This window comes from Cervus canadensis, chromosome X (genome assembly GCF_019320065.1).
Source record: "Cervus canadensis isolate Bull #8, Minnesota chromosome X, ASM1932006v1, whole genome shotgun sequence".
NCBI classification, from domain to species: Eukaryota; Metazoa; Chordata; class Mammalia; order Artiodactyla; family Cervidae; genus Cervus; species Cervus canadensis.
The window spans coordinates 13717226-13744289 of record NC_057419.1 but is presented as its reverse complement, the minus strand read 5'-3'; the positions used below and the strand labels follow the sequence as shown (position 1 = coordinate 13744289).

The following is a 27064-nucleotide window of genomic DNA, read 5'->3' as shown; positions in this document are numbered from 1 at the left end:
GTTCATTTACAATGTTGTAGTAGTCTCATATAGAAAAGTGATTCAGTTATATATATGTTCTTTTTCACATTCTTTTCCATTATGGTTTATTACAGAATATTGAATATAGTTCCTTGTGCCACAAACATTCTTAAATAGTGAACTACTGCCATGTCCTTTAAAAAATATTTTATTATTTTTTAAAATTAATTTTTTGTTAGAGTATAGTTGTTTTACAATGTTATGTTAGCTTTGTATTTGCTTCTTGAGAAAACCTTTCTGCTCTGTCTGCAGGGAGGGAAGGGAAGGCAGGGCCTCCAGGGATGTGGAGGGCTGTGGCTGGGAGTCACCTGGGCCGTCTTGTTCCTGGGGTCAAGCCTTTGAGAAAGCAACAGGTAGGAGGCTGTGAAGCTGATACGAGGGCCACCGGGTCGACCTAAAGATGGGGAATCTGGAGGGGCCTTGGCTCCATCCAACATCGAAAGCAACTTCGCCCCTTAGCTGCTGTCAGGGCTCAGATGATCGCTGATACTGTGTCTTTTGCAAGGACCCCAGGCAATTCTGCTCTTTAACGAAGGACTGAATGGTAAATAATTTAGTCTTTGTGGGCCAAGAGGCAAAATGAAGAGGCTATTATGGAGGTACTTAAATAACAAGAGAGGAAAAAACTTCACAATGTTTTTATTGATGAAATCCAAACTTAATAATACACTTTTTTTTTTTTTTTTGCAGTAGACACCCATTAATAAGAGGAAGGAAAATACTTCTCTTAATCGGGGTTCAATGGCATGGTAGCTGTTATCATGTACATGCAGAAATGTTCAAGTGTAAAGTGATGCTTCGCTCTCTGGTACAAACAGGCAGGATGTGGATCTGGCCTGCAGGCCAGTGTGCAGACCCTTGTAAACTGCCCTAGCGATCTGCAACGGGTTTGGGGGTTTGTCAGGTTGGGAGGCGCTCCTGCTGGGAGGCATCTCCCTCCCCCCTCCCCGCACCCTCCGTCTGTGCACAGTTCAACAGGTTCACCGACTCTCCCCCGCAAAGCTGGACGGAAAGATCAAGATCAGAGCCTGGAGCTCTCCCACGGAGCCAGACCACCCAAGGTTTCTCATCCTACCGCACTCGGTGTGCAGCAGCCCCCGCCTCGCAACACCCTCGGGGCTCTTCTTCCTGCTCTCCCCCTCGCCCCGCTCTCCCTCGCTCCTCCAGCTACCCGTCCAGCCTCCATCCTCTCAGCGCCTCGCGCCCCTCCTCCCCGGCCCCGCCCCTCCAGTTCCTCCGCCTCCAGCTCCTCCTCCGGGTCCTGCCGCCGCACTTTCCCACTCCGCCTCCTCCTGCAGCTCCTCCTCCCTCAGGCCCTCCCCTCCAGCTCCGCCTCCGGAACTCACGGCGGCGCTTAACCCACGCTTCCCACCGCGCGGCTCCTCCTCCCTCAGCTCCGCCTCCGGGACCGCGGCTGCGCCTTGCCGCGCCTCCGCCCCCCTCCAGCTCCTCCCCCGAAGCCGGCGGCTGCGCTTTCCCACTCCTCCCACCCCGCAGCTCCGCCCCTTGAGCGCCACCGCCTCCACCTCCTCCTCCCCCAGGCTCCGCCCCTCAGCCCCGCCCCCTCCGGCTCCTCTTTAGCTCCGCTCCTCCCAGGTGTCCGCCAGTCGCGCTTTCCCGCTCTCGCCGCAGGTTGCCGAGTGACCGCCGCTTCAGCCGCCTAGCGCCGCTCGGAACTCCGCGCCCGACCATGCCCAACATCGTGCTCTTCAGCGGCAGCTCGCACCAGGACCTGTCCCAGCGCGTGGCCGACCGGCTGGGCCTGGAGCTGGGCAAGGTGATCACCAAGAAGTTCAGCAACCAGGAGACCAGGTGGGGGCCAGGCCGGGGAGGGCGCTTGGCGCGCGGCTGCGCCGCCCGGCTGGGGCCGGCGTCTGCCTAGGACCCCTTCTGCGGCCGCCCGCTCCCCCTTCCGGGGCGGGCCGGCCACGACGCGGCCTCCGCGCCACCGCCGCGGCGTCCGTGAGAAACCGAGGAGAGCGGCCCCAGCCCGGAAGAGCGACCCCCCGGGCGGCCCGCGGGGCTAGGTGGGTGCAGCCGGCTGGAGCCGAATCGAGTGCGGGGCACGCGGGCAGGGACATGGCCCGGGGCGTGCTCGCCCCGGGGTCCGCGTTCCTGCCGGCCGCAAGGCTCCCAAACCCAGGGCGCGCTAGGAAACGTCCCGCCCACGTCCCCAGTCCGGGCGGCGCGCTGGGTTCGCCCGGGGCTGTGGAAAAGGCAGCTGCGCTGCGCTCCCGGAGGTTTCTTCCGAGGGCTGTGAGGGTCCCAATGTTGAAAGCTCCCCAGGTGACAGTCCTGAGTTGCTCGGGTGCCGGCTCCTGAGTTATCCAGCAGGTGTGGTCCTACAAAGGGTTTAAAGAGCCTGAGAACTTCAGGGCTCACGTGCTGGGATCCCTTGGCTAACTTTTCTGCCTCAGAGATGATGGACTTTTTTTTTTTCCTTCTCCAGCTTCTTCATCGTCCTGGGACACTGCTGTGTCCAGCAGCAAGGCCATGGCTTGAGTGTAACTGCTGCCCCTCATATCTCAGGTCCGAAAGAAGCGGTGACCTCCGTTCAGTGAGGTCAGGCTGGTGGCCCCCTCGGAAGCCCGGCCAGGGGCTCCTTTCTTTCCACTTACCTGCGTCCACGCAGCTCTTAACTCATTTCAAGTTGGCCCCATTCCTTCCCCCTCCCCCCTTAAATATCTACCACTGTACTCAGTTACTGATCTTTTTTTTAAAAGTTACTGATCATTTTGATATCTTTGGCAAAGACCCAGTTCAGCCAACATTTCCAACAAGCAGGGCTGGAACAAGTGTTGGTGAGCTGCAAAAAAAAAAAAACAACAAAAAACCAAAACCCCAAAAACTCCATCCATACGTCCTACCATTTCAGAGATGAACTTGAAATCCTAAACCTAAATGTAAAACCTAGAACTGGAAATTTCTAGGAGAAAACATGGGAGAAAAATCTTGATGAGCTTGGCATAGGCAAAGATTGCTTAGCTACAGAGGAGTGGTTGTTATGACAGAGAGAGATGGTGGTATTTGCTATTGAGTCAGCTTTTTAGGCTGATAATATAAGTGAAGACACATTTGTGAATGAGTAGCAGGTAGTATTAATGCGCAAGTCTTTCAGCTAAAGAATTCCACTTTACAGAGTTCCATACAGAAGTGTCCTAGGATGGCCAGGGCTCTGGCGAAGGATAGTATATTTAGGTTTGAATATGACAATATTTAGCAGTCCTGTTCAAATTACAGTAGCTTTCAGAAGAAAGGGATAACAGTTTGTGTTCCAGAGGTGGTGTCATATAGGTCAAGAAGAAATTATTGTTTCTGAGTATTTTATAATTACCAGGTAATTAGAAATCGGTGTCAGAAACCACTCACCATGAAGTCTGGGAATTGCTGTATACTTATATTTTATGTTTTTAATATCTAGACTATCAGAGGTTAACTTCCTAACTTCCCTCTTTCCCATGAACTGTCTAGGCCTAGAGGTTGAGTTTTTACAAATAGGCCTCCCTGTACCAGATACTGTGCTGGTAATCTGGTTTTTACTGTGTGGTCCTAAAGATGAAAAGCAGAGGGCAAAAGGAAGAGAAAAAAGCTTCAGTTTAGGTCCAGGGGCCCCTTCCTAAATCTCTCCCTGAGCCAGGACCATAAATCTGGTTTGGCGTCTGCTAGTCCTCAACTCCTCCTATTACCCATTTGAAAAACACTGTCTAATTGGACACAGAGCCTCATGATTTTATCTTCTCATCTCTAAATCATTTAAGCTCCACAGGGAGATGTCAGTTCCAGCTTTCCAGTTGACCATTGAAAGGCTGTGATGACGTCCTAGAACAGCATGGAGGATGGCATCTGTAACCCTTTCTGCTGGTCAGTTAACCTGCCCAGAGTGGCTACCTGGATTGTAAGACCCAAAGTCCTGGTTATCTGTTGTGTACGATCGTTATTTCTTTGACTCTCACACTGACTTGAGCAGGGCTCAGCAAGGAAGGCTTCTTTCTGCCCCACGTGTTGGCATCTGGGGCTGGAGAATCCACTTCTGAGCTGGCTGGCTTGCATGGCTGGTGAGTTGGCAGTAGCTTTGGCCTGGGAGCTTGGCTGGGAACCTCTGTACCTCTCCCCACAGGCCTGCTGGAGCTTCCTTATTAGAGCGTGGAAACTGGCGTCCAAGCACAAGGACTTCAAAACACAGGAAGTCAGAGCTCCCAGTCTGAAGGCCTGGACCCCAAAGTCAGGGAATCGTCACTTCTGTCACATTGTGTTGTCAAGTGCAGAGTCCTCCCAGATCCAGGGGGAGGGGCCGTAGATTGCCCTTCTTGGTGGAAAAAATGTTAGTCTGTGGCTGTCTTTTAATTACCACACCCATTCGTTGTTGGCTCAGATAAACTCATCAGCCTTATTTCAGGATCAGTGAAGAGCAGTGGATGCTGCCTTCTGCCCACAGTTTTTGAAAGACCTAGAATAAAGATCAGTCGTGACCATCTATATGAGTGGAATCAGGAATAGCTTTGGGAAAAAGTTGCCATGGTGATCATATGTAGTTTCTGTCTTCCCCATGGGGATTGAGGTTGTTCCTTAGAAAAAATAGGGCAAAGAAGTTTATCCCCCTGAAATTTGGGGCTAAACGATCATAACATCAGGAGTTATTGGCACATTTTTTTCTGTAAGTGGCCAGATAACATTTTAGGCTTCATGGGCCCATAGCGGCTCTGTTGCTGTTGCATCTTACAGTTCTGTGGGTTAGAAATCCATCGTGGGTCAGTGTTCCTTGTAGAGGCTCTAGGGCAGGATCCATCCGTTGCTTTCACAGCTCTTAGAGGCTGCCTGCTTTCCTTGGCTCTTGGCCCATTCTTCCATCTTCAGGACCAGCCACATAGCACATCTCTGACCCTGCTTCGGCCCTCAGATCTCTTTCTCTGACCTCTCTTCCTCTGCCATCTTTAAGGGCCCTTGTGATCACATTGGGCCAACTAGAATGGTCCAGGCTAATCTCTCTTGTCTTCAGGTGACCTGACTAGTAGGCTTAATTCCATCTGCCACTTTGCTTCTCCTTTGCCCTGTAAATGAACATATTTGAAGGTTCTGGGGATTAGGACATTGATGTCTTTGGGAGGCCGTCATTCTGCCCACCACACTCTTCTCCGCTCACGGGCTGTAGATTGTCCACCTCTGAGCTATAATACTGGGATTTCTTGATCAACTTCACCTCACATTTGATGTGATGTTCACAAAGGAATTACATTTAGCTCCTTAGTACTTGAGCTCGAGAGGAGTACATCGACCTCTGTCACATGCTCATCCTGAGGCTGGCATTGTACTTTTTCCATCCATGGCAGAGCAGAGTATGTGGGAGGCTGGCCCACTGTGATCAAAACTGTTGGCAGATCAAGTCAAATTGAAAAATGGCATTTTTATCTTCTAATTATTCTACTTGAAGTTAGATAGAAGCTTCCGTTGGTTCAGATAGACTACTATATGGTATTCCAAATACCATTTATATTTCCATTTTCTTTAGAAATAATCAGCTCTTTGAATAAAACAATACTATTGGGTATAATTGGCTTCTGATCACAAGAGAAAGGGCACAGCTAATTGTATATGTATGCCAGTGTTGTATTGACTCATTCTCTTGTTGAACCCCCAAAATCCTACACTTGAAACTTCCTGGCAGGCAGTTTTCAAAGAGTTAAGCTCCTGTTTGCTTTTTTCAAGATGCTACCAGAGGATGTTGATCAGCAAAACTAGCAAGTGCACCAAGAAAGGGTACAGAAAGTGGGAAATCGAGGGCAGGAGACGGGGGGAAGGGAATTCCTAGGAGACAGCTGTCACAGGCAGGAAGAGAACCCGGGTCAGCCAGCTTGGGGGCGAGCCTCGAGCAGGCCGTGGAATAGAGATCACACTCGAGGCCTTTGACACTGACATTGTGGGATTTAGTTTGTTAGCCCAGTATTGAGGCTGCCATTTGTATTGGAAAACTTAGTAGATGAAGAGGTAGGATCATTTCCTCCAAGGTGAACAACCCACCCCCCCCCAAATTGTGTACAGAAAGGCAACGTGAACTTGGTTTTCAGTTTACTGTATGGCTTAGCTCTGAATGGCACCGACAGTTAAAATGTAGCTCTCAGATTTGGTTGGCAGATACTGATCTGTGTTGGGAGGATGGCGACATGAGATGGGAGGGCTGCGCTTGATGCAGGGGATGGGATGGGGAGGAGACAGGTCAGTCCTCATGGTCCAGAGTGAGAAGTCAACCCATGATGCCTAAAATGAAAAATCCAGATGAAGCAATCCAAGCATTAGTGAGGGACTTTGAAGATAAATATGTCAAAACCACATCAAGAGATGAAATTGGCTGCCTTTGGGCTTATTTTATTTGCTACAGGCCTTACAGAATGGTTGGAATTTTTAAAGCAATGTATATGTGTAACAGTAAAAAACTAGAATACAGTATTGAGCCAAAAAGGGTTAATGTAATGTAACAGGCCAGAGACAGTTTCTAAAGAGCATATTAGAGTCACTCGTATATGAAAAAGGTCCCATTATAGGACGACCTTTGGCTGGCTTCTGGGAACTTAGTTTATGCAAGGTTTCCCCCATTGCCCATGTGGAAAGGGTCCCAGTGAAAACCACGTGCTTAACACTGAGTCCCTGGCCCCCAAGAAAACCCAAGGCAGTGGAGTCTCCGATGAGCATCCCGGGGCGACAGGGCTTCCCTTATGTATGTGTTGTCACAACTGGTCGCTGGGGGAATTCACATGTCCTCTGTGACTGCACTCGGGTGAGAAGTGTTGGAAGCTTGTGCCTAATCTGCTCGGACCTTGCCCATGTGCCTCTTCCCCTTCGCTGATTTTGCTCTGTCTCCTCTCAGTGGAAGATGTCCTACCCGCAAGGACCACCGCCTGCTGAGTACTCGCTAGTCGCAGCCCTTAGAAGTAGGCACAGGGAGGCTTAGCTATTAACAGCGGCACCTTCCTTTCCCTAGCGTGGAGATTGGCGAAAGTGTGAGGGGGGAAGATGTGTACATCATCCAGAGTGGCTGCGGCGAGATCAACGACAACCTGATGGAACTACTCATCATGATCAACGCCTGCAAGATCGCATCATCCTCCAGGGTGACTGCTGTGATCCCGTGCTTCCCCTACGCCCGGCAAGACAAGAAGGACAAGGTATGGGTGCGGGGCTGCTGCTGGAGGAACCTGCTCTGGCTTGATGGCTGCATTTATTTTCTCACTTCATACCTCCAACTCCCTCGGAAATGTTGGCTTTCTACTGTTGTGATGGAGTAAACATGCTTTCTTGCCTTTATCCAAGGTTTATCTTTGAATCAGCCGTCATGTTTGTAAATATAGCAACAGGTAAAGAGTATTTTTGCGGGTCTGAAAATACACTTACTATAGTCCTTGTGATGAAACTGGTATGTGTCTTTGTGGTGGGGAGTAGAACTAAATACATAAACACACACACACTCTCTGGTGAGTGTAAAACGCTGGTGGAAGTCCCAGGCAGACCCCTGGATTGTATCCATGTCAGAATCCAGGTTGTGATTTCTTCCCTTAGGGCTGCAAAATGTTACCATGAAATACTAGGATAAGGACGCACCATCTCAGCCTTATTTCTTACAGCTGTGTGTGTCTACAGTTCTCTCAGGATACTAAGTTACATTTATCCCAGTAACCCTTTTTAACCCTCTAACAGGAATGAAGTTAGTATTGTTGAATTATCCTTTTTGCAACACTGGCATTGTAGGAAGCCCTGTGAGGTTGTAGAAGAAACCAAAGAAGATACGGTCTCTGCCCTCAAGAAAAATCAGGGAAGGTGGAGGGGAACTTGCAAAGGGGTCATATTACTCTGCTAGGGCTGCCGGAACAAATGACCATAAACTGGAAGGCTTAGAATGATGGAAATGTACACCCTCATCATCCTAGAGGCCAGATGTCCGAGGTCAAGGTGCCGGCAGACTGCACTCCCTCTGAAGACTCCAGGGGGACCCTTCTTCGCCTCTTCTGTTTCTGCGGGCTCATGGCATTCCTTGGCATCTGGTAGCATCATTGCCATCTCTACTCGTCTCTGTGTGTGCTTTCCTCTTTTGTAAAAGGTTAGTCATTGGATTTAGGGAGCCCCTTAATCCAGAATGATCTCATCTTGATCACCGTCTTAACATCCACAAAGACTTGATTTCCAAATGGGGTCACAGTCTGAGGTTCTGGGTGAACGGGAGTTTTGGGGTTAGCATTCAGCCCTCTATGGGAGCAACACTTAAGCTGTTGCCCTCCTTGGGTTTTGTGAATAGATGGTCAGTTCCAAGTGAATCCTTTTAGTTCGCCAGCCACACTGTTGTCCTGTGATGGGATAACTAGTTATGAGAGAAACTTTCTCCAGTATACCTCCATTTGTTTCCAGCATTGCTTTTTTGAAACAATGCAAATTTCTCAACAGTACATAAGATTTCCCTCATGTGAAAGAAGTCTGTTTATAAATATGGATTCCTGTAGCAAGGTCCCCGTAAATTTTAATGTCAACTCCTTCAGGTGTGGTTTCCAGACTCGGCTGAACACAGCTTAGTCAGTGAATTGCCCACGAAAAATTTGATATCCAGAACTCCATTCTGCACTTGAAATGTGACTCAGCATGTATGTTAGAAAGGGTCAGCATGGTCTGACCCTGTGAAGGTCTGCATGGTCTCTGTGGTAACTACCAAGCTCTAGTTGTATGACAGAGACAGGACATAAATGAATGGGCATGGCTGTATGTCTATAAAACATTTCTTTTTTTTTCCATTTATTTTTATTAGTTGGAGGCTAATTACTTTACAGTATTGTAGTGGTTTTTGTCATACATTGACATGAATCAGCCCTGGATTTACATGTGTTCCCCATCCCGATCCCCCCTCCCACCTCCCTCTCCATCCCATCCCTCTGGGTCTTCCCAGTGCAACATTTCTTTATGGACATTGAATAGCAGGTAATTGCCATTGCCATGAAATATTGGAGTGTGTGTAGTATGTGGGGAGGTGTGTGTGTGTGTATGTGTGTGTGTCCTTCACTTTGTGACTTGGCTTTAGCTGATGTGTAGGTCCCGTCTGCTCCTGTGAGGCATATGACCTCCCACGTATCCTTTGTCAAGCTGCTTTTATTCCAGACTTGATTTGCAAGTTTTATGTGCATTTTTAGCTGCTAAATTTAAATTGGTATCTTTTGTTCCATCAGTGTAATCTGTTGTTCTAGCTCTTCCTCCCATTTGTGCGTTTCCATGGGATTATTCAGCATCTTCATTCTTGTCTATGTCCTAGAGAAGCTAATATTCTGCTACCATCTCTCTTCTACATAACAGGAGGTTTAGTAAATTCTGTATTCTGTCATTTGTCATCAGATTTTCCTTTTATTTCTAGTAGCCTTTGCACTTGGCACTAAGATATTTGATACATTACTGCTTTTTCAGTAAATTACTCCTTTTATTATTACTTCACCATCTCCCACTGGGTTAACAGTTTGGAACCCTAGCTGGTTTTTGTTTTTTTTTTTACCCTAGCTTTCTTTTTAACTGACACAAATACTGAGACTCCTGCATTTTTTGTTTGCAAGTATCTGATTGGAAGTTACCTCTTGTTCCAAGATTGTATTTTCAAACTTTGTTTCTTCCATTTGATCATCATGAAGTCTCTGTTGTAGAGACACCCGCAGGGTCTGTGTGGCTGATCTCTTGCTCCCGCAGGGGATGTGAGGTCGCTCCTGGCCTCTGGCCTCCATTTGCCATCATGCTGGCAAAGAGCCCTCCAGAGCCCCCAGTGGACTTAACTATCCCCTAAATCTGCTTTGTCCAACTACCTCTTGATCCAGCTTCTATTGTTGGACATTTAGATAGGTTTTCTTGTGGAGGCCATTTTGAACCCCAGTTTCTTTCCTTTCTTTCACTGTTACTTAGTCACTTTGCTGGCAGTACATTTCTTGGAAGCAGTACGGTGGGTACTTTTCTTTTTTACCTCAATCAAACAATCCCACAACTTTCTGAACTTAAGCACTGGTAGAAGAGCCAAGGTGATCACTGTCAGCAACACAGAAGCAAGGCCATGAAAGCAGTTGAGAGTTGGCACCAGCAGCAGCAGAAGGAACACGGAATTCAGAAATGGCATGCTGTATTGTTGGAGAAAAACTGATAGCAAAAAAGGAATCACAGAGGGCTGTTTTTCAAAATTTTCAAAGTTATGATCTGCTTTCAATGATCACATTGTTTCTTTTGATTTCTTAACTTGGAAAATTGAGGACAGTTGTGCTGACACAAATTTCTATAATCTTGTCCATTTTTAAAGCTTGTGAAGTTTACACGTTTTATCAGAGCGGCAGATAATATGCTGAATGAAATCTGGACTCTCTGGAGAGTCTTTGTCCAGACTGGTCTGGCTCACAAAATATTTGACCTTTACCATTTCTCATTAGGGGAGTCAACTGTTTTATTTGCAATTGCTGTACCTTGACTACCTTTGTTGAAATGCCATACTAATTTTTTCTCTTTCTTGGCCATAAAGTCAGTTAAAACTTGTGAATCATTTTTCTTGCAAGATGCAGTTGGGTGTTAAGGCAAATCATGAAAGATGGCCCGAAAATTAACTTCTCAAACAGTTTGAAGGAGAGCAGAAAGTATGGGTTTAGAAATTGCTCCTGTGCCCCAGCTCTCAGAAGTAAGAATGGCTTGACGCCGTGGAGAGACAGAGGAATCTTTTTGCAGGTTATCAACTTAGAGGAATCTTTTTGCAGGTTATCAACTTAGAGGGAGTTGATCAGCATAGTGAATCGCATTCCCAGCGGTAGATTTGTTCTTTTAATTACCCTGGAATTTTGTTAGACTAAATAACTCTCCCAGTCAGTGAGGTGAATGACTAAGCCTTGGAAACTCGGTGTTCTACAGATCCTGTTATTAAATATTTATTGAAGAACTGTCATATGCAAGGTACAGAGCTGGGGTTGCAGGTGATGCAGGAATCTCCAAAATGAATCCTTTGCACTTGAGGGACACACAGTCTAGTTGTGAACTATGCATTCTACGTAAACTATCTTCTGATGTCCATCTTTAAGCAGGTGGCTTACGGTGGTCCCACGTGGTGGGGGCCAAATGCTGTGTCCCTTTATAACGGACAGATCATTCCTCTCTGGAATTCTCCAAGTGCCTTAAAGTTTGGAGATTGGAACCAGAGATCTGGAGGATCAGACATACAGGGTCTGCAGAGATGGGGGCAGATTAAGGGTAAGGTGGGAGTGTGGGTGTAGATAGCAAGGCTTACAGTATTCTCCAGAAGAGGGAGAGAGGGGGCCCAGAGCCCACTCTGGGGAGGAGTCCTCCTTGAGGCTGAGGGTGCAGGGCAGACCATTTCTAAGTAGCTAGAGCCACACTGGCGGGAGGGCTCTTTATCTCAAGGGCAATGTGGAACAGAGCAGGGGAGTTACATGATGAAAAAACCTGAGTTAGTTGAGCAGGTTGAATGATTCACAAAAAATTAGAAAACTATTTCCCCATCATCTCACTTTCTGGAAACATTTACTGTTAACATTTGGGACGTTTCCTCTCATCCTTTGTGTGTGAAAAAAAAAAGTGTGTGTGTGGGGGGGTGTGAATTATCATAAAATATAATAGATTTCTTTTTTAGAAAAGAATGATACTAGAGAAAATAAAAATAATCGGTTCACATTGTGATTTAATTCATGTGTGTGTTTTTACAGGAATATACTGTGTGAGTGTCTGTGTATTTAACAGAGATCATTTATTACTATTTTGAATGAAATCTTTGTTTTCAGCTTTGAGATATAATTGAAACTTATATAACATAACATTGTAAGTTTGAATGAAATCTTCTTTTCAGCTTACATTTTTTTTGTTATATGTAGGAATGCTTGGTTTATAGCAAAGTGCTGAACTCTTTCCCTAGGCCTAATCATGCCTGTATAGTCCCTTGGATTGTTTTGACGTGGGCAGAGTTCATGTCCGTCACTTAGGGTGTGGAAGCTAAAGCTATGAAGAACTTAGGTACCTTCAAGAAGACACAATGTCACACTGCGGTCTGTTTCTCTAAATATCAGCTGATCCATCACCTTAAGCTGTTCTTTCTTCCTTCTGGTTTTTGTTGAATTCCTAACAGCCTTTGCTCCTAGCTGTAGTGCAGAAACAGCTTTAAGGACTGGCCTTTGGGGCTCTGCAGGATGTAGCCCTGCCTCCCTCAGGGACCCCCTCGCTCTGCATCCTGGACCACCAGCTAGCCACACGAGGCTCTGTCCATCCCTGGATCTGAGTGACCACTCGGCCTCCATGACGGCACATGGGCTCTTTCTGCACCACTGGTCTCCCGCCTCTGCTGGCCTCGCCTTAAAAAGCACTTTCCTTAGAGGGGCCTCTGACAGCTAATGTCTTTTACTTCTTGTCCTTCATGCTGTTGTCTGTGTCTCTCTCTGTCTCCCTCTCACTTTCTATCTCGGTAGCTTTTATTCTACCTAGTTGTCACAATTGGAATTATATAAATTGTGATATGACATGTGGTTATCTTTAATTATTTGCTTCTTTGACATTTGTTTTCTGTACCCAGTGTCAGGCACACTGCCTCCCAAAAGTGAATAATTAGTATTTGGTGAATAAAACTAGGAGGAGTCTCTTTTGCTGTTATAACCTATGACTTTCTTTATTAATTAATTTAAATTACTAAGTTCAAATTATTGAGGAATTAAGTTGTTAATGTTGCTTCTCTTCACACGTAATAAAGCATCTGTGATTCATCTTTCTCCTGTAGATCTCAGTGGGAGAAATCTGGATGTCGCCATCTCTCCCTTATTATAAAAGTTGTGCCTTTGTATTTTAGAGTCGTGCTCCGATTTCAGCAAAGCTTGTGGCCAATATGCTCTCGGTTGCTGGAGCGGATCACATCATCACCATGGACCTGCATGCCTCTCAGATCCAGGTTCCAGCATTTTCTTTGTTGTTCTTGGTTATAGTGAGGGCTTAATGCAAGTGGTTAAATTCTAGCTCTCTCTTAGGTTAGTTTTCAAAGGAGGTAACACTGCTTGTGTTTTTAAGTTTGTAAATGGCGACTCTCTGGGAGTTTCGTCTTTTTTTACCAAACTTAGATAATTTAACATTGATATCACCTGTCTCTACCACCACCTTGCCTCCACTCACTTTTGGAGGAACAGGAATGGCTTCTTGGTAGTAAACTCTGTAATTCTACCTCAACTTCTGCCAATAATTAGAATGGGAAAGTTGTTAAGTTTTTAAAATACTCTTCATAACTTAGTTCCTTCATCTATAAAACAGGCCAAATTACAGTATGCCTGCCCTGCAGTACAGTTAACTGTGAATTATTTGGCTTACAATAAGATGCTTAAGAAATGGCAAATCTCTCCCCCACTGATCTACAAAGCCAGTCTCCTATTCTTAGAATAGAGGTGATCATAAGGTAATAGACCATGTCCCCAAAGATACCAGCTGAACCGAAATCTGCTTCTGAAACATATCTGTCTTTTGATTTAATTCCACTCGAATTAAGAAAAGGGAGTCTGTACAGACATAGAAAAGTAACTTACAGTTACCAAAGGGAAAATGGGGGAAGGATAAAATATAAAATAGATATACAACAAGAACCCACTGTATAGCACAGGGAACTATATTCAGCGTCTTGTAGTAACATATAACAGAAGAGAATCTTAAAAAGAACATATATATGTATGTCTGAATCACTTTGCTGTATACCTGAAACTAACACAACATTGTCAATCAACTATACTTCAGTTACAAAAACATTTTTTAAAAAAGAAATACAATGTATACTTAAATTGAAAAAAAAATTTTTTTAAAGAAGTAAAAGGGGAATCTGTTGAAAAGGCTTCTTTTGAATAAAAAATTCCGATTTTATCTCACGGCAGAGCAGATCTTTTTTAGAAAGCCCTGTTGTAACACGACGCCCGCTTCTCCCCCAGGGCTTCTTTGACATCCCCGTGGACAACTTGTACGCTGAGCCTGCGGTCCTGCAGTGGATTCGGGAGAACATCACCGACTGGAAAAATTGTATCATTGTTTCACCTGACGCCGGGGGCGCCAAAAGGTATTGCACAGGCTCAGGTGGCACAAGACATGTTTCTGGGTTTGCTAGCTGCTTTGTCCTTGTTGTGTGTGTTAGGTAAGGAAGCATGTCTTTGATGACTTACCAGTGTATTTTGCAGATGACCAAGTAAGTAGTCACAGGCTTCACCTCCAGAGCAGAGAGCTGTCATCTTTAACGTTTCATCACTCACGAAAGAAAAAAAATACACATAGACATTTATTTTCAGCAAAGAATGTCCTGAGTTTTTTTTTAAAACTTTTATTTCTGATGATAGAAGCCATGAGCATAATTGGAAAATAAGGCTTTCACTTCACAACACAACTGACCAAGCTTGGCCTTCTTACTACAAACACTTAGCAGTGGAAGCCAAAATAGAAGAGTTTTAAAATCCCTGTCTGCAGAGCAGCCCGAGAGAAAGGGAGATGAGTGAGTGAGTGAAAGTTGCTCTGTTGTGTCTGACTCTTTGCGACCCCATGGACTATACAGTCCATGGAATTCTTCAGTCTGAACACTGGAGTGGGTAGCCTTTCCCTTCTCCAGGGAATCTTCTAAACCCAGGGATTGAACCCAGGTCTCCCGCATTGCAGGAGGATTCTTTACCAGCTGAGCCACAGGGGAAGCTCAAGAATACTGGAGTGGGTAGTCTATCCCTTCTCCAGCAGATCTTCCCAACCCAGGAATCGAACTGGGGTCTCCTGCATTGCAGGCAGATTCTTTACCAACTGAGCTACCAGGGAAGGGGAGATACTTGTGGCCAAGAAATAAAAAAGGCTGAGAGCTGCGCTCAGGGTGACCTGGGTGATGGGTCGGATCCAGGAAGAGATGGGTGGCTCGGCAGAGGCTGGTACCCACAGGGGAGCCTCCGGAGAGAAGGCAGAGGGCAGGGAGACAGGCGCCACCTGCGAGAGTGCCAGCCCAGGGTCTCTGCCACGGCTGGATGTGTGGTGGGATATGCACTCGCACCCTGGTGTGGGGGTCCCAGGGATGGGAAAATGGACCCCAGGCCTCAGAATGGCAGAGGGAGAGTTCCACAAGCCCAGCTGTTCAGGAAATACTCCCCGCCGAAGACCACCTCGTGCGATGAAGACCTGATGATCCAATTAGGAAAGCGAGAGGGTGCAACCCGCGGAGAGCCCGTGCTTGCAGATGACTGGGCGGCGGGCAGCCCGCCTCGTGGGGTCACAGAGCAGTTGCTAGGCTGGAAAAGGAGGATGCTGGCCAGAAACTGGCTTGGCACTAAAAGCAACAGAGCGTAGGCACGCTGAACGGCCTCAGTAAGGGTCCTGAGCCGTCAGTGGAGACAGTTGAGGATCAGGGTGAAGGTGGTGGAATGCCGATTCGATAGAGTGCTGTCCTGCGTGCCGAGACTCCGGACTCGGTCCTGTCTTTTCCCATCCCAGCCCCCTCCTTGTTTTTTTTTTGGATGAGGTGATGTCTCCCACTTCCTTCTCGAGAGGCCTCTATTCTTTCCAAAATCATTCCAAAGTCTTTCCAGTAGCATTTGGAAATGCTGTTGAAACATGTATCTCCCTTTTGATTTCACACAGATGATAATACACTGCACATACTTCTTTGTGTTTTTTAAAAGCGTGTTCCACCAGGGCAAGAGTTCCACAGCTGTGAGGAGCTCGGCTTTGGCAACCCACTCCAGTACTCTCGCCTGGAAAATCCCATGGACAGAGGAGCCTGGTAGGCTACAGTCCATGGGGTCACAAAGAGTCGGACATGACTGAGCGACTTTACTTAGTTCATGTGCCCTTGGTGCTGCTGGTGGTGTTCTCAGGCACCTTCCTGCAACACGACACTCTCTTTCACGTTGCCTATACACGTGCAAGTAGTGGAAGTACAAGTGTTCCTAGAACTACTGTCACCAAGTCCAAGAGCATGAGCTATTTCGGTTTTGACCCTGTCAAAATTGGGTCTTTCAAAGAAGATAAAAGGCAGATAAAGCTGCTATGTATAAAATAGACAAGCGAGAGCCTACTGTATAGCACAGGGAAGTATATGCAGTATCTTATAATGAACCATAATAGAAAAGAACCTGGAAAAGTATATATATACACGTATGTATAACTGAATCACTTGGCTGTACACCAGAAACTAACACACCATTGTAAATCAAGTATACTTCAGTTAAAAAGGAAGAGACCAGTTGACATTCCTGACTATGTGTGCCAGTGATTTGGTACATAGGCTCATTCGCTCAGCACTTGATCTGACCTGTTTTACTTTACAGATCAGCTGAGTGGTCCAGGGCATGTCTTCCTGTTAATTCCAGTTGCTGTGCATAAGGTCGAGTGCTCTTTCCAGCACGTTTATTTTTTGTTCGTACCTTTTGCTTGTTCTATCAGCTGGAGGCCTCTTCCTCTGGTTTGTTAGAAGTTCTATGCAGGCAGGAAGTGACATCTTTGCTTCTCTGTGTAGCAAATAATTCCCCAAGTTTTTCACTTCTTGTATTTTTCTTCTCTGCAAGACTCTTAAAACATTCTTATGTAGTCATATTTATCTCTTTTTCACATTATGGCTTCTGGGTTTATGAAGGATTCACCCTTAACATTTTTCCTCTCCTCTAATTTGACAGATTTTAAGGGTTGCTTTTTTCCTTTTTAATATTTTGATTTTTCTTCCATCTGAAATTTGTTTTGGAATAAACAGTGAATGAAGAATCCAAGTTCCCTTGTCCCTAGCTATCTAGATTGTCCCCAAACTGTTAAGTAATCAATTCTTGTCCCTTTGACTTGAAATACCATCTTTTATTATATGCCAAGTTCCCTCATCTACTTGCTAACCCCTGCTAAAAAAAAATAAAAATAACAGAATCAGCCAGCTAGATGAAACAGCCAACAGCAAGATGTTGTTTTTGTTCAGAGCCCCTTCAAATCAGTTCCACTCAGACTACCCTACTGCTCCCTCTCTGCTGGGAAAAGCAAACTTTTTAAGGGTGTGCATTTCAGAATTTTTGTCACCTGTTTCTTTTCCCTTAAATTTTTGCTACACATCTCTCATATCCTGGAGTAAGCTGTTCCCCAACCAACAAAATAGCCTCACAAGTAACACATGATACATGCAGTTCACATTATCTGTGACTTCTTTGCTTGATATGATAAGTTGTTTTTCACACACACACACACAAATAGGTGTCTGAGAAATGGGGACTTGCTGTAGAAAAAACTTTGAGGCTTCATTTGTTGAGTTAAAACTTAATATCACCACAAGAGGTCACTCGTGGGTAGTCTTTGAAGCTGAGAAAAAGTACACCTTAAGAAGGAAGCACGCCACTGTTGAGATGGTCAATATTCACATAAAACTGGTTTGGGAATTTGGTGCAACTATTTCAGATTTGACTTTTTTTTCCTTTTTCTTTTGGAAAGACTGTAATGGTGTATCCTGAAGAAATAGAAATCAAACTGTGTATTTTTGTTGTTGTTGTTCTAGCTTTTTCCACCCGAGATTTCTGTATGATACCGTCTCAACAGTCGTCTGTTAGAAACAGGCAGTCAGTCACAGTTGTACACCTAGAAGAGAAGCGTTGGAACCTGTGGAGAAATAGGGATATTGTCGCAACCCTGGGAGCTTTTTGCAGGAATAGTTTGCCTGATTTGCTGCTTCTGACGTTACCATTGGGTACCTGAAGTGGCTGGGGCGCCCCACTTATGTTCCATGGCTTCCTCTATCCCCCCCACCCCCACCCCACCCACCAAACTGCATAGCTCAGCTTCCTTCCCACTCAGGCCGCTGCGTCCCCTGCTGGTGTGTTTATTCGCAGGCTCAGGAGAGCCCATCACCTGGCAGACATGTGAACACAGGTGATGCCAACTTCACCCCACATGGCAGTGCATCCCTGTGTGAGGCTGTGGACCTGGGCCCTGCTGTACCGAGGTCTTCCTGATCCTTATGTAGAAACAAAATTTTAATATATATGCTCATACATAAGATGTTCAAGAAGGCTTTTCCTGGCAAAATCTGTCTTACTAGCTTTCCTTAATTGGAGTTTAAAGGACGTATCTTTTATGAAATTGGCATACAGAGAGGAGTATATGTTTTAAGGCGATTATGGGGCAGAATTTTTGTCAGCATTCAAATTCTATTAGGTATACATACCTCTATGTAATATGTATAGCTTTTTCTACCACAGTTAAAAATGATACCAGTTGTTGAATGTTCTCAGAGACAAGCAGGGGTAACCCGTGGCACACAGTCCCCTTCCTGCTGCCCTCTTGGCCCCAGAAAGTGGGTTCTTCTTAATGATTTGGCCGGGCTCCACTTGGTCACCACCTGAGGAGGACACAGTGAATGCTACCAGGACTTAAGCATCCAGAGACTGTATCGTCTAGTCACTGCATACTAAATTGGGTTGTGTGTGAGTCTGTGTTTTGGTCATTCAAAAAAATTTTTTTCAACTGCATTGCATAAGAAGAGACTGTCATTTTAAGAAGTGAAACAGGATATTTCATGTTCCCTATGTCAGTGGAATTATTTTATGCTAAGTTTCATCATTGAAGTCTATTCTTCACAGGAAAAATGTAGAATGCCCCGGGCTCACCAGCAAGCCTAGCCTGCCAGCTTCTCCTTTAGCCAGTTCAGGCCTTTCAGGGCTGATGGCTTTGAGCATTTGCTGTAGATGGGCAGAGGCCTGGACTGTGATTACAATCTCAGAGGCCTCAAGTGCAGTCAAGCCCTTTGTCATAAGCCTGCATGTTCGCTAAACCGGACTTTGTCCCTCATCGCTGCTCCCCAAACTGAGCAGTGAGTAGTTTCTAAATAATTTACTTTCATTTGGGCCTCTTACTTTAAAAGATGCCCATAAACACCAACCTGCTGAGTGTCAAGAGTTTTAGACCGTGGTCAAGGCGCCCTGGCTTTCTTCCCCAGCTGCCCCCAGGCGCAAGGCCATGTCCTGGCATGTTCCTCCCTGTAGATTGCTTAACACATACCCCACACCAGGCCCAGCTTTTCAGGCAAGGCCTGATTCCTGCATTAACTTGAGTGGGGCTGGTTACAGTAGTCCTAAAATACAGCTGTGAAGAACACAGTTTTTCTTTGTTTTGTTTTGACAATATTTGACACATCTGTCTATGGCTTTCTTTTTTTCTTATTTTGTAAACCGAGAGTTTTCTAATGTCATTTTGGGAATATGTTTTCAGACTTCAGCTGTAATTTTCCCTATATATCTTTTTAACTTTTAATTTTATGTTGGAGTATAGTTGGTTAACAGTGTTATGTTAGTTTCAGGCATACAGGAAAGTGATTCAGTTATTTATCTACACGTTTCTATTCTTTCTCAAAATCTCTTCCCGTTCAGTTTGTTGCATAATATTGAGCAGAGTTCCCTATGCTATACAGTAGATCTTTGTTGGTTATCCATTTTAAATATACTGGTGTTTACATGTCCACCCCAAACTTCCTAACTATCCCTTCTTCCCAGCCTTCCCCACCTTGCTCCCCCACCCCGCCCCCGCAATAACCAGACGTCTGTGTTCACTAAGTCTGTGTTTGTATATGTCTTTGAGCAGGGTCACGTCAATTGCGGACAGGTTGAATGTGGAATTTGCATTGATTCACAAGGAGAGGAAGAAGGCGAATGAAGTGGACCGGATGGTTCTGGTGGGCGACGTGAAGGACCGCGTGGCCATCCTCGTGGATGATATGGCTGACACCTGTGGCACCATCTGCCATGCTGCGGACAAGTATGAGGGTGCTTTCGGACCCTTCAGGAAAACGTTAGGACATCTCATTAAGAAAGGAGAAACGTCAGCTGCTAAAAACCAGGATCAGTCCTCCTAATTATTACTGATTGCTTAGTAGTGGATTTTCAGACCAAAGTCAATTTCTAGGCCCATTTGTTTTTGTCTTGGTAGGGAAAAAACCGTGGTCCTTTATGGCCTGGTGTTCCTTTTCAAGGTTTTACTTTCAGTGTATTTTTTCAAAAGTTCAGGGAAGATGCTTCTAAAACTGAGCACAGAAGGGAAAAGCCAGACTTTGGGCCTCTTCAGGCCCTCCCTTCCTTGTGCTTGCTTTCTCTCCAGCTTTCTCAGCTGTGGGCTTCCAGGGACTTAGAGCTGGGCCATCCTGCATAGGAGCCAGTGCCCGCCTGTGTGCATCGCTGCGGAATGCATGGACTGAGGTGTGCTGGGAGGGTGCAGTGCCCCGCGGGTTTCAAAGACAGAGCAAAGCAGAGAGTGTCTAATAGCTCACCTTCTTGTATTGATTGTATGTCAGCATGTGCCGTTTTGGCCTTGCTCTTTTAAACCTGGGCAGGTTTGTTTCCTGGGAGACATTTGACAATGTCGGGAGACGTTTTTGGTTGTGACAACTGAGGGGAGGGATGTTGCTGCTGGGTAGAGGCCAGGGACTTGTGCTGCACAACAAAGAATTGTCCGGGCCCAAAGCCAAGGGTGATGATCCCTGATGTAAGGAAGTACAAAGTGTTTGGTCAGCACATAGCTTAAAAGATCATGTCTTAGACTATTAATAAATGTGAGTGAGGTTGGTTTCATGTTTTCCTGTATGGAACACACTATTGCTTCTACATTCACACAAAGGGGAGAATGTTTCAAGAATATTTGTGTGCATTTAACTTTTTTGTCTTTTATTTTATAGACTACTCTCGGCTGGAGCCACCAAAGTGTATGCTATCCTTACCCATGGGATCTTCTCTGGGCCAGCTATTTCCAGAATAAATAATGCTGCCTTTGAGGCTGTTGTTGTGACAAACACTATTCCCCAAGAGGACAAGATGAAACACTGCTCCAAGATTCAGGTACTGGCTACACGGCTGGCAGAGCTCACCTCCCGAAAAATAGCATTGCATCTTGCATGTGTGACCCCTTGCTAAGGCAGATGTTGGCAGATGTTGTAGCTTCCTATAATGGGAAGATCTGATACATGTTAGATATCTGGGAAAAGCTGGGGTCCGCAGAGGTCAAAGTTATACATAGTAAGTGAATAAAGCCACATAAAGACCATTAGGAAACAGACAGTGCTAAAACTAAACAGAATTACCATATGATCCACCAAGTCCGCCTCTAGGGTTATTCCCCTGAATCTGAAAACGGGTGTTCAACAAAACCTTGTACACAAACATTCATAGCAGGCCCTAGTCACAATAGTCAAAAGGTGGAAATGACCAAGTGTCCACCACCAGTTGAATGAATAACCAAAGTGTGGTCTCTTCACACTGTGAAATATTCCTTGGTCTTAAAAAGGAAGGAAATTCTGACACATGCAGTAACGTGGATGAATCTTGAAAATGGTATGCTAAATGAAAGAAGCCAGTCACAAAAGGACAAATGCTGTGTGATATTTAAACTAGATTCCACTTAACCTGAGGGCCCTAGAGTAGTCAGATGCATAGAAAGGGGAAGTCGAGTAGCAGTTGCCAGGAACGGCGTTAGGGGATTAGTGTTTAATGGGTGCAGGGTTTCTGTTTGAAATGATAAGGCTGTACCAAGGGTCTCCAAGCTTTACTCCTTCTATCCCTCCTGACTTGGGGGCCCCCAGAGAGGTGGCAATGATCGCTGTGCACCAGTTGGCCTGAAATAAGTTGAAGGGTTTGAATTCTTGTTTGGCCTCTGTAGCTTGGTGAACCTTGGCAAGTCCTTTCATTGCTGGAAGCCTCCGTTCCCATCATTAGAGCATGAAGATGGATCAGAGTGATCCGCCTGGTGATTTCTCGTCTTATCAGAGAGCAACGCAGTTCATTTGGCCCCAGGAGATTTCTTTGAAAACGGTCAAAATAGCTTTGCCTTAGATTTTCATGTCTGATTCTGAGTAGTTGAGAGTCAGTAAATTAAGGCCCACAGGCCCAATTCAGCCCACCATCTGCTTTTGTAAATAAAGTTTTATTGTAACACAGCTGCCTATGCATTTATGCATTGTCTGCTGCTGCTGCTGCTAAGTCGCTTCAGTCATGTCTGACTCTGTGCGACCCCATAGACAGCAGCCCACCAGGCTCCACCGTCCCTGGGATTCTCCAGGCAAGAACACTGGAGTGGGTTGCCATTTCCTTCTCCAATGCATGAAAGTGAAAAGTGAAAGTGAAGTCGCTCAGTCGTGTCTGACTCTTAGCGACCCCATGGACTGCAGCCTACCAGGCTCCTCCGTCCATGGGATTTTCCAGGCAAGAGAACTGGAGTGGGTTGCCATTGCTTTCTCCATTGTCTATGGCAGTTCTAATGCTGACCTTGGAGTTTGGTGATTACAGCTGTGTTGTTAGATGCTATAGTATCTGTGTTTTCAGAATCCAAGAGAGAAAAATCTTCCATGAAATGATTGAGTAAAAATAATTTAAAAACAATAAGTGCCCAAAGAAAAGGATGTCTCTGCTTAACAGCAGCCCTGAACAGCCTTTGAAGTATCTACACTGAAAAATCTCACTTCCAGGATCCCACCCAGGATTGTACTGTGAAGACAGGCACAAACTGTCCTCTCAGAAGAAGTGCATGTGGGGTGGGGGTTACTAGTAGCACATCTTATGTGCTGGAGAAAGCTTTTCTAGGCTTTCTGGCTTCTAAGTTTCTAATTAAACGTCACTGAGATGTCCCACTTTCCTCTCCACTTTTCTGTCTTTTCATTGGTGTTTAGGTTATTGACATTTCGATGATCTTGGCTGAGGCGATCCGAAGGACCCACAACGGTGAATCTGTGTCTTACCTGTTCAGCCACGTCCCACTGTAAAGATGTGAGGTGTGGAGCAAGCCTGGTCTGGCTTCTAACTTGCGTGCATTTGTCTGATTTTTTTAGCTTTGGGACTGAGCAGTTATGTTAATGCGAAAGCATCAGGTCTGTGTATACTCCAAGGCCACTGTTTCCCCCTCTTAAAGATCGTGACCATTTATTTTCACTTTAGTGGGGAGGGCAGTGGTTATTTGATCTTTTAAGTGAACAGTCTTAAAGGAGAAATGTTTTTGTTATCTTGACTTGTTCTGATAAGTGACCTTCCCCCCACCCCTTTGTTCTGTCAGTACTTTGAGGCCACAACTTTCAAGTTTATAATTTCATTGTGGAAGTTCATAGTTTAAGAATTTCGGGGCTACCAAAGGTCACTTCAGATTAAAACCTTTTTGTAAATATAAAATGATAATGTTTATGGACATTTGGGTGAAACCCTGTCTTTCACTTAGTCTTTCACTTTTGAGTGAACCTTAGAGAATTAATAACACCCTGAATTTTGAATATTTGTTTTTAGTGATCAGGTTTCCAGGAAACCATTTTGGTCATTATGCTTAATTAGGATGAAATGCATCAATAACTGAAGATGGCCACTGGCACGTTTATTTTTGGTAAACAATAGACACCTCAGAAGCAGTGTATTTTTTTATTGCCACTTCTGAAAAGCATGACTGTCACTTTCATGAAATACACTGTTCTAAAATTCCAGAAGTTTGTCCAGCAATAGATCTGATTGAGAAACTCTTTTGAGATGATCTCCAGGTTCACGGTCACATTCAAGCTCTGTCCACGCCAGATGCACCTCATGTCCTGCCATCTTGTCTTTTTAACGTCCTGTTTTTAGCTCTAGCTTTTACTCTGCCCTTTTCCCCAAGAGTTTCATGTTGTGGATCTCCACCGCAACAAAGACTTCTTCCCCAAGTCCTCTTAGCTTTACTAGTCCCATCTCTATTTTGCATTTTAACGTGATAAAAGGGTAAATTTTTTGTGGGTGCCTCCAAATACATGTTTAAACGTTATTTCCTTAGTGGTGACCTTGTGGTCTTTGGTCTTCTGTAATCACAAGTAGCAGGGCCTACCAAATAAAGGACAGACAGGTAAGCGTTAGTTGCTCCATGAAGTGAATGTTCAGTGGTGGCCCAAGGAGTGATGGTGGAGGGAAGCGAGCTTTATTCACAGGTGACCTTTGACGGCTCCTGAGTGAGGTGCCCCCTCCTCAGTGGCAGGCAGCAAGCAGCAACTCTGAATTGTACTAAGGGCACGGTGGTGGACAACCAGCTGAGTGCTTCCACCCACAAAAAAGCAAACGTGCCTACGTAGACAAAGCCCAGGAAAAAGAAAGAAAAGTCTCCTCCTCCTGCCGAATCTCAAAACTCAGAGGAAAGTCTCGGATCTAAATTCATTGGGTGGAAAAATGAGATCTCTTTAAATTATTAACAAACCTGAATAGCAATCTTTAAGATTTCAAACTTCATCACAGCAGAGGTTAAATCAAAGTTTTAAAGGATTGTTTTAATCCTTGCAGAAACTAGCATTTTGCTGTACCTTAAAATGGCTTTTGAGAAAAAAATGATGGTGTAACCTGCTTAAAGTCAGCTATGCAATGCGATGGACTCTATCTAGACAGAGTTGATTTGAGATATATAAAGAGTCTATTTAGATGTATGTAATTATTCTTTTTGACAAATGAGTGATAATCTGTATTTCTTAAATTTCTGTGGAGTGAAAATGTAGTTATTAATGCACGCAGCTAGACATCTTGGCATCCCAGCATAGACATGTTAACAGTGACTAAAACCAGTTGATTTAAAGCAGTGATTTCCTCAAAGATTTAGTCCAACACATAGATCTAAGTGTGCTATAGAGCTGACATGTAATTTTAAAGTTCATTTTCAAAAATGATGTTCAGATAAAAATATAAAAAAAGTGATATTGTCATTCTCTGAATTAAGAGCTGATTGTTTCCATGGTTATTTAGCTTCACTTTTGTATCTTAAAGTACTTCTGGTTCATCTGTCAACTAACTAGACTAGACTTAGCCCTACGCAGTGGCATTTGATGGTCCAGTTCAAAGAAAGATGATGAAGACGGCCTTGAGAGCTGCTTAATTTGAGCATGTGCATCCCTTGCTGCTCATGCGGAAACATTTCAATGAAACCACCAAACATACTGCTGGTTCTGTCCAACTCTACTGAATGGCAATCGACTTGGTGTGCATCTAGCCAAAAAGGGGATCCAGAGAAATATGAATATACCAAAGTTGCTCCATTTTCAACTTAAATTACATCCATCAACTTCAAGAGATTTGTATGATAACTTTCCTGTGATAGAGATGATGTCAACTAGATTCAGGAACTAACATCATTTGCAGTGCTTGTATTGCTTTAGAATATAGGATTCGAAGATCTTCCAACACTGTACTAAAAGATTTCAATAAATTCATGCTCCTTCTTTCTTTCATACCTTGTATAATCATTATGGAGTAATGTTTTGATGGAGTGACTTTTTTTATGGGGTACCTTGAAGTGTTTGCTACAACATGGCTAGAGCCTAGCATATAAAATTATCAGAAAAGCAGAAGTTCATTGAGGTCAGCTCTTCTCCATTTTGAAGGTGTTTCTGAAGAACTGGTGAGCAGTTTCCTTACCCCAAAGCATAGTATCTGGGCCACTTAGGAATTCCAGATGTTTCCTATAAAATTGAAGACTGCACTGTGTTTTCACATCAGAGTAGTTGAGTTCATAGTTGGAACCGATCAAACCTAAATGTAGGCCCCTTAAAAGTTTTTCACATGCTTTGATTTCAGAAGCACCAGGAAGAGTTTTCTGCTCCCATAAAACAACTACCTGTTCTGTGATGCTTTAAGTTACTCTTACAGGGACAAAGTAAATTTCTGGTTATGGTTCTCCCAGGAAAGCTCAGCTTTAATGTGTGGATAATGCTGAGAGTGGCACCATTTTGTCTTAAATGGTGCCAGTGAAATATATTCCCAGTGAAATAAAAAGACCTAAAACTAAGCCTGCTGCAGAAGATCACAGTTTAAGACAGAACAGGATAGAATGTACTAGAAGGGAGGAAGAAAATTGAGAGATGGAAATATCAAAATCGCCAACTTGCCAGTTTCACCTCATTAATGCTGTCACACTTCTTCGGAAGTGTTTGATTTCATGTGGTAGGTCCTATCCAACCCACTGGCCGAGCTCCTGGGTGGGTGGGCTAAAAGTCAAAGGGGAAGATGTGATACTAAGGGGTTCAGAGGATCGAGTGAGGCTGGGAAACGGAGAAGGAACTTTGTGAAGGGACTGTTACCGATGGTACTTCATGGTGGGATTTTCCAGAACCCGTGGCTGTACTCCAGCGTGGACTGATGCGGGACAGCATAAGGTGTTTGGTGTATGGTTAAGTGAGGATAGCCAATGAAGATGGAGGTCGGGCCGAAACATACTATGTTATCCTTTGTGTGCGCTGCACACAGAAGTTGGCAGAGTTCCTCCTTTTCACTGCAGATCTTCACCGTGTTGGTTTATCTCCTGCACCCCAGGAACAGCCTTCCATCTTGGCCCTTACCTTCCAGAGTCCAAGTTCTGGATTGGTTTGCCCTCCCGAGCGCTTGTTTTCTCTTCTTAAAGAGCGTGAGGCTCAGAAACACTCCACCACTTACTAGAGTTACAACAACAACAACAGAACCTTTGGGGGCTGGCTAATTACCCCTCTATGCCTCAGTTCCCTTGTATGTGAAACAAGATGATAATAACTCAGGAGGTGATGAAGATTAAATAAGATGATTCCTGTAAAGTGCTTAGAACTGATTGTTTTCTACATTAACCTCAATTTTTAGGACAGGCATCTTGTGTCTTCCCCCTGAAAGAATGTAAGGTATGAAGAAGCAAGATTTTCATTCACTTTGTAGATGCTAATCTGTGTGCCTGTGAGCTAGTCACAAACCAGCCGATCACCCAGGGGTACATTGTCCTGTCATGAGACCTTCTCCGCCAAGCGTGGCATCTCGTGATGACTAGTGGTTGCGTGTTGAAGATTTTTCACTGGGCTCTAAAATAACAGGAGTGGATGCCATGTAGTAATGGGAATAGCCAGTTGAGGCCAGTGACAGCCTCCTGATGCCACTCACTATCCCAACATGGAAAAAAAAAAAAAAGTGTTGCCCAATATAAACAGCAATTTTCACTGTTTTAACAGTCAAGTCCTGTAAGAAAATTTAGATGAACTCATTCTACAAGAGCGTTAAGAGCAAAGCGAAAAATGTGATGCAGTGGAAAGTGCCCTAAACTGGGAGTGTCGCATTCC

At 44.9% G+C, this 27064-nt stretch overlaps 1 protein-coding gene across 1 annotated transcript; it reads left to right on the top strand.

Annotated features, from left to right (window-relative positions):
* Nucleotides 1-1581: 1581 nt before the first annotated feature.
* PRPS2 (phosphoribosyl pyrophosphate synthetase 2) lies at nt 1582-25219 on the top strand. Its single transcript, XM_043459126.1, has 7 exons — nt 1582-1833; nt 6995-7178; nt 12851-12949; nt 13965-14089; nt 19603-19776; nt 20690-20849; nt 22673-25219. The coding sequence occupies exons 1-7, from the start codon at nt 1712-1714 to the stop codon at nt 22763-22765; spliced, it is 957 nt and encodes a 318-aa protein (XP_043315061.1). The 5' UTR covers nt 1582-1711; the 3' UTR covers nt 22766-25219.
* The last annotated feature ends 1845 nt before the right edge of the window (nt 25220-27064 follow it).